General features: G+C 40.3%; 2 protein-coding genes across 2 annotated transcripts; one reads left to right on the forward strand and one right to left on the reverse strand.

Annotated features, from left to right (window-relative positions):
• Window positions 1-1,950: 1,950 nt before the first annotated feature.
• LOC115676135 (small ubiquitin-related modifier 1-like) lies at window positions 1,951-4,736 on the forward strand. The gene is made up of 3 exons (XM_030599014.2): window positions 1,951-2,217; window positions 3,762-3,911; window positions 4,487-4,736. Exons 1-3 carry the CDS (start codon window positions 2,113-2,115, stop codon window positions 4,544-4,546), a joined length of 315 nt encoding a protein of 104 aa, XP_030454874.1. The 5' UTR covers window positions 1,951-2,112; the 3' UTR covers window positions 4,547-4,736.
• A 732-nt stretch (window positions 4,737-5,468) lies between these two features.
• Window positions 5,469-9,765, reverse strand: LOC115676160 (ER lumen protein-retaining receptor). The gene is made up of 6 exons (XM_030599045.2): window positions 9,287-9,765; window positions 7,531-7,796; window positions 7,268-7,383; window positions 6,186-6,259; window positions 5,819-5,882; window positions 5,469-5,737 (listed from the first exon to the last, which is right to left on the reverse strand). Exons 1-6 carry the CDS (start codon window positions 9,375-9,377, stop codon window positions 5,701-5,703), a joined length of 648 nt encoding a protein of 215 aa, XP_030454905.1. The 5' UTR covers window positions 9,378-9,765; the 3' UTR covers window positions 5,469-5,700.
• Between the last annotated feature and the right edge of the window lie 3,445 nt (window positions 9,766-13,210).

Below are 13,210 nucleotides of genomic sequence, written 5' to 3' on the forward strand. Positions count from 1 at the left end.
TAGTGAGGGCAAAGTTAGTTGATTAATCTCAATGCAGCATTCCGAAAATTACTCAAAGCAAATGCTGAGTGAGACTTGCATCAAATTAGGGGACTCTATAAATGCTAGCATGGCTCAAAAGCCTTGAGAATTATTATGCTAAATACCTCGACTTTGGCACAAAGGCCTTTGGAGGCCCAAAGTCTCTTGCCAAGACTGAACCAAAGGTGCTGTTAGTTCCAAAATATTCCGTCTTTTCAATATTTTCCTGATATTTGCATGTTTTTCATGCTAACAATAACAATAGTCAGTTCGGTTCCAACTGATCCAAGATCCTACGATAATGACGCGACTACATATTTTTTTAGTTAAGTAAAAGTAAAGATGGAAAATAACAGAGGTGTAAGTGGGTTATAATGGTAGAACCCCACTCGAACAACCGGCGCGAGTCCTACAGAATCTCACATGGCACGAGAACAGGAGCACACGAATTCAAATCTTTCGATGCCCCCGATTGTGTGAGTTGGAGTGCCCACAAAATCTCACATAAATATCAAACCACCAAAATCAGGTTATAAGTCACTCGACTCGCATACGTACACTCGATGTTATAACTACATTTAAAAAATAGGGGAAAATATCACCAAAAATCCCAAACTATGCTACTTGTGATAAATTTACCCTGAACTTTTTTTTGTGACACGAAAAATTTCAAACTATGCCACCTGTGACATATTTACCTCACAATACTTTGGCCCAAGGGCATTTTCGTATTTTTCCTTTTTCGCTTTTTTTTCCTTTCTTCTCTCTTCCCTCCGGCAAGCTGGCGAAGGTGGTCCTCGCCGGCATTGGGGTTGGGCGAGGGCTGTCCTCGCCGGCGTCGGGCAAGGGCGACTCTCGTCCGACACCAGTGAGGGTCGCCCGACGCCGACGAGGGTCGTCCTCGCCAGATCCGGCGAGAGCAGCCCTCGCCCAACCCCAACGTTGGCGAGGGCGGCCCTCACTGGCTTCCCTCCGCCATGGCCAGCATAGGGAAGAGAGAAGGAAAAAAAAAACAAAAAAAGGAAAAATACGAAAATGTCATTGGGTCAAAGTATTGTAGAGTAAATGTGTCACAAGTAGCATAATTTGGGATTTTTCGTATCACAAAAAAAAGTTCATGGTAAATTTATAACGAGTGGCATAATTTGAAGTTTGTAGTGGTGTATTCCCTAAAAAAATACCGAAAGAAGGATATTTACTCTTTGGGCTTATTTATTTATTTTTTTTTAAAAAGTCCTAAACATGTCCTTATCGAAGCGACCGGTCGCCCACATGATAAGTCGGGCATGCTTTTTTTCCTCGACGGGCCCAGAGACACCAGATAAGGAAGAACCCAATTCAATATTTTTACAAAAGTCTTCCCAAACCAAAAACACCAGAAAAAATCAAAAAAAAAATGAAACCATTTATTATTATCTCCTTAAAAAGCTTCCAAAAAAATCTAAAAAAGGGGAAAAAAAAAAGAGGCACACGTCCTATTAAGAAGAAGAAGGAGCGATGGCGACCTCCGAACCTCCTCCCGCCGTCCTTTTCCCACGTGCGAACATTCGGAGCCCTCCGATTGCCCCCACCCCTCCCCGCCCTCTCCGCCGTCGATTCCCCCTACCCCACGCCCTCCGACGTCACCCCTCCCACACCCGATCCCTCCCCGGACCCCAAATCATTATCCATTCCGTTTTATTTCCCCACTTCCACACACCCCCCCAACCCCCCCCCCCCCCACCGCGGGGCGCCCATCGGCTGCGCCCCCGCCCACGCGCGACCACCCTGCGCCCGCCTCCCTGATCCGCGCACGTCATCGCGCGGGGCCAATCGGGGGCGGGAGGGGAGGGGCGGAGTTACCGAAACGCCCCCGGCGTTGCGCTCGAGGGCCGCGGGCGCACCGTAGGAAGTAGCGTATATATAACGCCGAGTGTAAAACGAGGCATTTTCCATCTTCCTCCGCTTCGGACCCCCCACCCGCTCTGCGTATAAAGGCGCGGCCGTCGATTTGCCGGTTCGATCGAGGCGGAGAGAAAAACCCTAATCGGCGCACCAGTACAGAGAGAGAGAGAGAGTGCTCGCGTTCGCGAGGGAGATAGGAGAGAGAAAATGTCGGCGACCGGCGGCGGCGGCGGCGGCGGCGGGAGTGGTCAGGAGGAGGACAAGAAGCCCGGCGATCAGGCCGCCCACATCAACCTGAAAGTCAAGGGCCAGGTATGGCGGCCGCAAAATGCCTTCTCTCTACCGCATGCGTGCCTCCGGCGAGGGCGCGCGGTCCGCCGTGCGTCGAGGCTGTGATTGGATGCGGTTGTTTTGTGATGATGGGGGTGTTTTTTTTTTTGTCCCTCCTTTTATTCGTCCCTCCGGAGGAGGTATCGACTGCGATCGTGTGCGAGTGGATGGAATTCGCGCTCGCTGCTTGTTTGTTTTGCTTAGTTTGGTTCGCTGATCGTTGTAGTTGTTTTTGGGGCGCGACCGTTGCTGGTCGGTTTCTCGGCGAGGTCATCTTCGTTTTCTGTTTGTAATACCTGGTGCTCAACGTCGTCTCGGTCGTCCGAGAAGATTCTCTCTGCGAGCTTTTTGAGTGATATGTGGCGTTCAACACGAGGGTGGAATTGGAATGAATGCGTGCACTTGTGTGCCCTTTGTTTTTGGGGGGATTGTGTTGTTTTAGCCTCTAGAGTAATCATCAACCTTATCTCTCTTTGCGCTGACGATTATATTTGAGTTCGAGCATTAAGTGCTTTGAACTGATGCCGAAGTTGCTTTGACGGGGTTCTCTACTTACCCTCAATAAAAGGCAATGATCGAACGTTAAGTGCTTTGAACTGATGCCATGGTTTGCTGTGGAAGGGGGTGCCGGTTTGGAAACTTTGAATTAATGCCTGAAGAGGGTGTAATTGTCATATTGGCATGCTGTTTCGGCCTCTTGAGGAACCGTCAACCTTCTATCTCTCATTTTGCTGATGATCTTTATTGAGTTCGAAATTTAAGTGCTTTGAACTGATGCCAAGGTTTGCTTCATGGGGTTCTTAGCCTAAAACAGGATATTGGTTGCTATTGCTGGCTTGACCAATTGATAACTGTAGCTTAGAAGTAATGCTTGGTTAAATTTGGTGCAATTATGTGACAGAGTCAGGTGAATGCAAGACTCCTTATTATGATTATGGCAATGGGTTCATGGGTTCGAATGGCTGCTTGGACCTCCAGTAAGATATTTGGTGATATTGTGCAAGGCAGATGCTAATGCTTCTCGATTTTTGTTGGCTTTGTTCATTGAAACTTTTCTAAGTTATGATTTTCCTTTTTTTTTGCTCCTTTTTTTCCCAAAGAAGTTTGATGGATTGATCTTATCCTATATTCTGAGATTCTTTGAAGAAAGTTATTTGAACCTTGTGCACATTGAGACCAATTGCCTTGAACTCATCCTGCTCGGAAGTATTGATGCTTTTAAGTGGGCTAGAAAATCTACATAATCTGGTCGTGATTAGACAATCTACTCTCTCCTTGATCATGCTTCGTTTTTTGTTTCTTTTTCAATTTTCAGTTTGTTGCACCTGTGTTCTGGATCTGAAGTAATATCTGTCTCTTTCAGTACTCTCTACTGACATAGAGATTGATTTACGAGCATAAGATCCTCTAGTGTTGGAAATATATCCAAGTGATGATTTTATTCTTTCCCTAGCATTAAATTAATTTTATGTACTTGTGCAGTTCTGTTTCCTTTTTATAACATTGTTATGTTATTCTGGTTGTAGGATGGTAATGAGGTCTTTTTTAGGATCAAACGAAGCACACAGTTGAGGAAACTCATGACTGCATACTGCGACAGGCAGTCTGTGGAGTTAAACTCCATTGCTTTCTTATTTGATGGGCGTAGACTTCGTGGTGAGCAGACTCCTGATGAGGTAAAGCTTTTGTCACACCCCATGCCTGAGTCTTGGCAACTGTTGCGGCTAGCTCTTTTATCATACGTAATCTCAGCAATTTTTTTATTTTCACCGGCTAACTTGTCCAAACGATAAATCTGATTTGATTTACCTCATACCTGAGTCTTGGCAACCATTGCAGCTAGCTCTTTTATCTTTCTGTAATCGTAGCAATCCTTTGATTTTCACTGGCTTACTTGTCAAAATGATGTGTCTGATTTGATTTTAAAGCATTTTGATTAGACTATTTAGCTTAGTGCAATATCTCTGTCAAGGGTAAGAAAATTTGCTTTGTTCACTGGGAGCAACTCTAGTTGGCATGCATCACATAAATTGGAAAATTACTTTATATGGCATCATTTTGGCATTACTTTGTGGTCAAAGCGCTAATTAGCAGTGTCAGCCTACGATTTTATCAGTTCAGACAAGTGCATATGATTAGTGTTTTTCAAGCATTGTTAGCGGCTATGCTGCTTTAACTAGTCTTTCAATGCTTCATTCCAAGTACTAACTTACTGCGATTTCGTGTGCTACATTTTGTGCTATGATTTCAGCTCGAGATGGAGGATGGTGATGAAATCGACGCAATGCTCCACCAAACTGGGGGATACTGATGCTTTTCTTGCGGAGGGACACCTTTTTTATATGACTCAATTGTTCAAGTAAATTGTAGTAGGGTCTATGGAAACTTGAGTTGTGGCCTTAATTGAAGTTTAGGCTTTGTTTTGTCTATGTGCAAGCTTCTCATGTGCTTATTATTGTTACTGGAAGGAGTGGAATGAATTCTGGTGTCATTTGGAGTCACTCTCGTCTCACTGCTGTGGATGTTCTAGTCTGAAGCGAGTAAAATCTTGAGTTTGAAACAGCTTATGCTCTTTCCAAAATGCCTGGAGCATTATTGCTTATAGTTGTGGCTTTTATAGATTCTTCTCCCCAGTCGATGAGCTTATGTTTTTTGGTGGTATGCAGGAAATGACATTGCTCCTGGTTTTTTTTAGGGCCCAGGGGTGTGTTCGACAAATTTTAGTCTCCGATTAGTTTGGTTGAAATAGTTTTTCTTCTATTAGCAAGTAATCGATGGTTTATTCGTACTGGACAGGAATATATAATTGGAAAGTGGGTTGGTATTTGTACCTTGTTCTTATGGGTTCCAATTCCATTTCACGTTTTCCTATATTCTGCAGTTCAAGCAAAATAAGCAATGAACCAATCAGATTAATTCATCTCACATCGAGGGCAGAAGCTTTTTATTCGTCTGCTGGATTTCTTGCATCATAAGTGCGCTTCGCCTTGTCATTTAAATATGAAACATTTATGTTCCGCTGTATCCATGGTTGTAGCCCTGACGTTCAACATGATTTAAGCATAGAAAAAGCACAGAAGTGTCGACCATCTTAAGACCAGAGTTGTACCGTTGGAGCGCTACTTGTTTCGAGGTATGTCGAGATTGTACTGCAATAAAAACGTTTGACGGTACAGTCTTGCATGTCTCATTCCAAGACGTCTAAAGTAACTTGAATGTGACACATCGATATTCTCAGGGAAGGCACGTTGTTTGAATTTTGATGGTCTGCGTACAATATCTGGAAAACTAAAATCTGTCTCCTTCAGAAAATCCTAGTGTAGATGGAAATAGGGTCGAGGTGAGGGAATAACTAAATCGAGTAATATACAATCCCTTATGGCAAAAAAAACTTTGAACTCGACATCCTTCGCTTCGCCACGTAAGTTTTAGAAATTTAAGACCCGCCCAAAATAAGCCGACGATCTAAGCTGGTAGTTCGAGCTTCTTGTTGTTCTTCCAGCTGCGAAAAAGTTTAAATCAGACATTAGAGGGATGGAAGGAGACAGAACGAGCAAATGGAGCAGATAGGAGATGCTTTCACCTCTGGAAATAATAGTAGAAGAAATCGGCGTAGAGCAGTGTTTGGACAAGTCCGGCAATCCAAGCTGCAGTGAAAAATAGAGTCAAGTTATCAGTGTCTTCACATTTATCACATTCGATAACAGCAACAAAATAATTCAGCCTGTGCTTCCATTTCTCCGAAAGCGCTGAACTTCCACGCAATTCATCTAATAGACAAATGGAAGATCATCCTGTCTATCTTTCAAGAATTAAGCAACAACGGCTAAAACTAGAAATTTACATGTTCAATGCTTGCATAAAATATTGCAAAAACTACTAGCATAAACTTCTTGCATAATATGCGCGTGTACAAATGTGAGAGAGAGAGAGAGAGAGAGGGGACTCACGGATCCAGTGGACATAATGTGGCTCAGTGAAGTAGCGATAAATCCAATTTAGGATATAGAGTGCTCGGTATGCTCTGCAAGACATGGCAACATCAAACAGGCATAACAATGGTTTAAAGCAAATGAACTAATAATCAAATTAACTAATAAGCATCACATAATAAACGTCTACCAGATGATTCTACAACTGATGCTCTTTCAAAGTCTGGCATCATAAGCTCAAATATTGCCAGTCAAATGTGGAAACATGAGTGCTCAAACAACAGATGCAAAGTTTGTAGCATGCCTAAACAGAGAATGTAAATAACACTAAATGTAAAGCAATTCTTTCACTTCAAGATATTGGACCTAAAACATAAAGAGCGAAATAAAGGTTTACGAGATTTTAAAAGGTCACAATCTTAATGCTATTCTCTAATTTTCACAGATTTCGCCGTTTATGTCATCATCCAAGTTCATCTAGAGTGCTAAAAAGAATGCTCAACAGGAGCTATAAGCCAAAAGAAATTAGGAAGGAAAATAGACAGAAAAGAGAAACTGTAAAATACATTGAAAGCCTCATGCAGGTACTATGGGAACTTTTTAAAAAGGGAACCACAATTATGTTTGTGTTCCTCGTGCAAGTAGATTGTTTGACTATCACAAAAGATGGATCATTCACAGTTTCAAGAAGTCCAAGCTCGTCCAATAATTTCAGATGTATACTGCCAATGAAATAAAGAAACTAGCAGAATTTCTTACTATACTTGCATTGCACAGTTAGGCTTGAAACACAAAAGGACAAAGCTTAAATAAGCTAACACATATTGAGAAAACCTTGCTTTTTTAAAATTATAAAATATAAAAACAGCAAGATGATTAGCAACCATTTGTCGGGAGACGAATACAAATGTATCGATTGGACTGCAACTACTGTCATCTTCAAATGCATGAGATGTTGCAAAACGTGCTGCAAATAACATTATTAATTAAAGCAAACCTAAGTATGCCTCAACAAGGTCATTGAGGAAGTCAAACCACTATGCATTTCTCAAAGAATGGAGTATATAATTTGAAAATGAACAGCAATAATTGGAGCATACCCAAGTAGGAGTACATATTGTCCAGTCAAGTTGTCAATGTTCCTGGTTCTCTGCAGCAGTACAAGCTGAGGAAGTATGGCAACGGCTTCCAAAAATAATGAAAACGACCACATAACCTGATCCGTTGCATGTAAAGCACGTAAGTGGAAGGAAAATTTCCCAGGGGGAAAGTAAGAAGACTTAACATACCGCTGTCCCATATCAAGAGATGTGCAGAAATATGAGCCTTAAAGTTAAAAAGAAAAAATAAAAATCCAACTTACTTCTTTGACGTTGAACTTCTCATGAATAAGTAATGCCAAGAGGAGGCAAGGCAAGATAAGGAAATAATGGCGAAAGGTGTCTTGATCTTTATCATAGGACCTACGAACAATCTTGTGGCGCCTCATATACCAAACAATTGAAAGAGAACTCCCCAGAAATATCAACTTCATGATAGTATTATAGAAAGATATGAAATCAGTAAAGATATCCAAGTAGCGCGTGATAAAGACAAGAGCATAGAGCTCTTGTGTCTTCAACGAGACACCTGCACAACATGACAATGTCAAAACAAGAATTGTAAATTTGTTTCCACATCCAATATAAGCTTATCCTTGTGTTAAGACACGAAATGTAAGTTTAATGTGGCGACACCCACTGCAAAGAAAAACGAGGAGCTTTCTTTTAGCCCCCCCGAACCGCCAAAAATAAAAGATAAAAGAAACAAAAGAAAACCGCTACAAACAAAATAGGGATAGTCCCCACCGTAACACAATGCTTATCATGATGAGACAATGCACCAAACCATAGTTGAATATGCCAGATCTTGAGCAGCACGAGGAAATTCTTTTCATAGTTAAGCAAAACGGACAAAAAGGTGTCCAAGGAGAGGCCTTTCTAGTTCACATTCTATACCAATGTTGCTCGCCAATTAACATATAAGTATATCTATAAGAAAACCCATCATTCATTTCACACACCATGAGGAAATGGGACCAGAATCTTCCAATAGACTACAGCTGAGCTTCTGAGATACCAAAATATCAAAATCAAGTAACTCAACATTAGTGATTTATTTCCGAACACTGCCTGTTTGCCGATGAGTTCAACAATACCAAACACAACCATATCGGGTGCCTGATTAGGGATTCAGGATGAGGAACAACTAACACACCTGAATGCTCGAAGTCTAATCTAGATTGAATCAGCAAGATATTGACACCACCAAACTTGTAAGGTTCCGAGATAAGTAGGCCATAGTTACAACCCTATGACAATGAATGGTTAATAGATCCATTCTAGTGAGAAATATCATCCTCTTGGCTTATGGAATGCAGAAGTCACTAAGATGCCAACAGCCAAAGCACTTTCTTTTCTCAAGCTTTAGTTCAAATATCTTTCGTACTTTTCACGTCGGACAACCGACAGCTTCGTGTGAGCTGCACTGTAAATAGAACTCTCTAGCATCAATCCACACAAACGGATTATGATTGACCTAGCACAACCCCATTTCAACATCGTATAAGTCATCAAACATATCGCCACACACAAATATCGACTCGACACAGAAACACGGAACGGAAGGTGACTAATTATACACTAGAAACCAGACAACACAAAACGGACGGCAACTCAACCTTTATTGTGTTGCATTCAATGACCCGATTCAACCCATTTACTCCTAAAAGGCGCATATTAAAAAAATGTGAGATTCATAAGCCTATGCAATCCCATTTAATCTCCGCCGATCCGAGCTTTACCAAAACTTCACTCGGGTTATCCAAACGCTCCAGTCTGTCCACGCGAGCGAAGATACTACCGCAATGCTAAGTTCGATTTCGCCTAAACGCAATCGATTTCGCTGCATCCAGCGATTAACCAACCGCCCCAATTTCTCGCAACAGCAATCACCATAGGTCGAATCGAGAAAGAAACATCACACGCCATCCCTCTAGCAGTCCCTATTCGCCGAGAACCTCACAATGCACATCACGGAGAGAGAGAGAGAGAGAGAGGGAGAGAGAGAGGGGTACCAACCGGCGCATGACTTGATGGTGTGAATCTTGAGGAGCAACACGAGGACGCTAAAAAGGTGCGTCATGTCGCCGGCGAATCTGAAGATATTCATCCTCGCAGGGATCGGGGGAGGAGAAAACCAAAGCCCTAGATCTGACGGAATCGCTCCCTCTTTCGTCCTCCTCCTCCTCCTCCTCCTCCTCACGGACTCGCTCGCAGAAACCGAAGATCGCTCCGCTCCGGCGATTCCGGTCGCGAAATCGAGCTGCGCGACGGACGGGAGAGAGATCGGCGATCGGCGACGATGGGGGGAGCTTTACAGATCTCGGTTCGCGCTCGCCGAAGGGAGATGAGATCACCAGTGAGATTTTTCGAACATTAAAGAAAAAAGACAGTGGAATATTTAAAAAACCCTTGACTTCGAGAGAGAGAGAGAAAAACCGGAAGAAGCTTTTGCTTTACCTCGGATTGAATATTAAAATTCGTTGCAAAATTCGATTTTCGCACGATTGGGGAGAAAAAAAAAAGAACACAAAATCCGACCGAAAAACAAAAGATGTTTTTTCTTTTTCTTTACCAGCGTAATAATGATGCCGTTTCTAATGGCTCGGCGAATCGGGGCTCGCCACGTCAGCGATTCTAGTACCCGGCAATCTTAACAGGAAATGAAAAGGGCAAAATGGAAGGCGCCACCGATTTTCTTTTTTCCTTTTTTAAATCAAAACGGTCCGGTGATTAGAACCATGGTTTTTTTTTTTATTTTGTCGATATTATTTAGTTTCCAGTTTAAGGATTTTAAATGTTTATACATTTGGTTATGGGAATGGCTTGGTCATAATTTTTATTTGTCAATTCTTTTTTACCATTTTTTTCCTATTACCAATAAAATTAGGCACAGCACCCGAAGCAATCGGTGAGACTAATTTCATGGGCTCAAGGGACATAAGTTCCGTGTATTTCGTGCACACCCAAATCCCGTAAAAGTAAGTCCCTTGATATTTACTAGTTTTTTTTTTTGGTCTGTTTGTTATTTACTAGTTTATTTATACGTAATTGGCGTGTTCAGGATCGTCTTTGCGTGCACATTCATCTTTTCAAGATACAAGATATTACCGAAATGATGAGAATGATTTTCCTTTTCAAGTTAGTTTTCTTAAAACTATAATCGGACAAAAATTAAGAAAGCAATAGAGTTACTAACGTGTGCAAATTCTATGCCAGTAAAAAAATATTTAATTTTACATTTTTACTTATTTCTATTAGTAACCAACTACTAAAATACGCTAGACATGCACCATATTCATTTTATAAAAGAATTAGTATAGCTTTTATTAGAATAACTAAAATCCTAAAACTTATTGCGATATTGTAATCGGGCTCTAAAACTTACAAAAAGTGCAATCTAGTCCAAAAATTTATTTAGATAGTGCAATAACTATTTCTGTTAATTAGTCCCAATTTTAGTAACGAAAAATACTAAGGAATCAACACATATACTTGATCCATCAAAATTTGACCCGACTAGGCCTGTGATTTGGGACACTATGGGAAAATATATTTTCTTTAGGGCCAACGGAAAAGGGATTAGGAGTTGAGAGAGACATGCTAAGGTGGTAAGGTGGAAGCCTAGATGCATAGAGATGTAAATTACAAGAATCGCAACCTTCCGCCATGCTACCTCATGTTTTACTTTCACTTGAATAAAATAATTCTAAAATAGGACTTGGTTCACCAACGGGAAGAAGGCGAAGACAGAGGCCTTGGAGCCTCCAAGGGAGATCATAAAGACTGTTCTTTTCGAGCACCAGAAACAGTGCTTACTATGTGCCCGTGGCGTCTTCGCTTCACTCCGAGCAACTTGTCACGTTCGAGAATGGACCATCTTGGAAGGTAGTGAAAACCCTATTTTCCCTTGAAAACCAATTGCCATATTCATTGTTTGCACTATTGTACTGGCAAATTCCATTCATAAACTGCTGTATGAGATGTTTATCCTGCACACTTAGTCTCATGCGTCCTTTTGCACTGAAATATGAATACGGCACTGCAAGTTTTTCATTGAAATTGTTTTTTGAAATTTGCCTTGTCTTTGATTTGTTGGCTGCTTAGCCATGACTGTCTTGTTGTGTGTGGTAGGTCTCATCAATCACGATTGCATGCGTGATAGGGTGAACGGGGCAAGAGATAATACTTGTGAACTTTATCGGGATGCAGTGACCAGGCGCTTCGGGAGCAATGGTAAAGTTTTGAATGATTTTATCGCCACTGGAAAGGAATAGTGAAATCATGCAACTCTTTTAGATTTAAGTTTTGATGCCTTGCACGCTTATAACGGTAGAATTCACAGGAAATTCACAATAAGACTTTTTATGAAAAATCAAATCTCATTTCAAAGATATTGGATCGCAAGCTTTCCGTTGATAAAAGAATCGAGTGAATTGGATAATGAAAAAGTCATCAATTGTCAAATTTTGGTCAACAATAGATCTAGGAAAAAAAACCAACTTTCGCATGATAACATTGAAATCATATTATAATAACAACGAGAAACATCTCAACATAGAAAATTATCCTATTTTACTTATCATTATATTTATTTTTACTTTGTTAACTATAAAAAGACTCTTGTTTAGTGTTATGTATCTGTTCATCCTACATTTTCTCTGTCTTTTCAAATGCACTATACAAACAAGCACTTTGGGAGCATTGGTAAATTTCCGAATGACGCTATGGAAAGAAATAGTGAAGTCATGATGGCTCACCTAGATTTAGGTAAATGTGTAGGTAAGAGTGTATTTTGTGTTCAAAATAAGAAATTAGTGTCTTCTTATAAACCTTTCCAAGGAAACACTTTACTACAATTGACATATTATTTATTAATTTCACAACATTCGCTTTTCCATGGATAAATGAAGTTAAGCATATAAAGTGACCTTAAACATGGATAAGAAAGAAAGTGAGCTTTTTTTACACATATGATTTTTTTGGGCTATTAAAACATAAAATTATTTCACAATCAAGCGAATTACTTAAAGCATCAAACCATAGCTACGTGTGTTCATGACACTCTCACAATTGCTATATAAATAAATATCTTATTTTATTTTCAATGGACCATGACTATATCGGCTCGTAGATTTCCATGTTTGGTTATCACCATCATGCGGTGGTTATCATAAACATGAATATGCCTGATCCTTGAAATGAAACACTTGACATGGATTATTTACTAATTGACATTCACTTTTCCGTGGATAATTGAAGTTAAGCATACAGAATGACCTTAAACATGGATAAAAAAGAAAGTGTGCTTTTTTACACATCATGTTTTTTGGCTATTAAAACATAAAATTATTTGACAATCAAGCGAATAACTTAAAGTACCAAACCGTAGCTATGTGTGTGTTCATGACACTCCCGCAATTGCTATATAAATAAATATCTTACTTTATTTTTGATGGACCATGACTATTTCGGCTCATAGATTTTGATGTTTTGTTATCACCATCACAGCGGTTATTGTGAACATGCCCGATCCTTAATATGAAACATGAAAAAAATTCACATGCTTTCATATTATCATATTGGATTCATCGATCAAAATCATCCAGGGCATAATCATATTGACGGCAATGGTTTTTTATTTTCACCACGCGAGTAAAAGTATGTGCTTTTTTCTCGAGTCATATGAAGAATGAAGATGATTTTGTTATGAAAGTATAGGTTTGTGATATATATTTGGTTTTTAGATGGGTTTAAATTGGGTCGAGCGGCGCTATTTCCACCTCATTTTGGCTAACACACTCCGTTTTTCAATTAACTGACCAAAATATCATTCTCTCTTCAATTTATTGAATTTTTTTAAGGCTAACTAAGAAAACTGTATTTATTTATATCATCTCTCTCATATGTTTCGCAATATAAATGCCCAATTATATCCAACAT

Source organism: Syzygium oleosum, unplaced genomic scaffold (genome assembly GCF_021117445.2).
Source record: "Syzygium oleosum isolate NSW1041296 unplaced genomic scaffold, Sole_v2.1 Sole_v2.01, whole genome shotgun sequence".
Lineage (NCBI taxonomy): Eukaryota > Viridiplantae > Streptophyta > Magnoliopsida > Myrtales > Myrtaceae > Syzygium > Syzygium oleosum.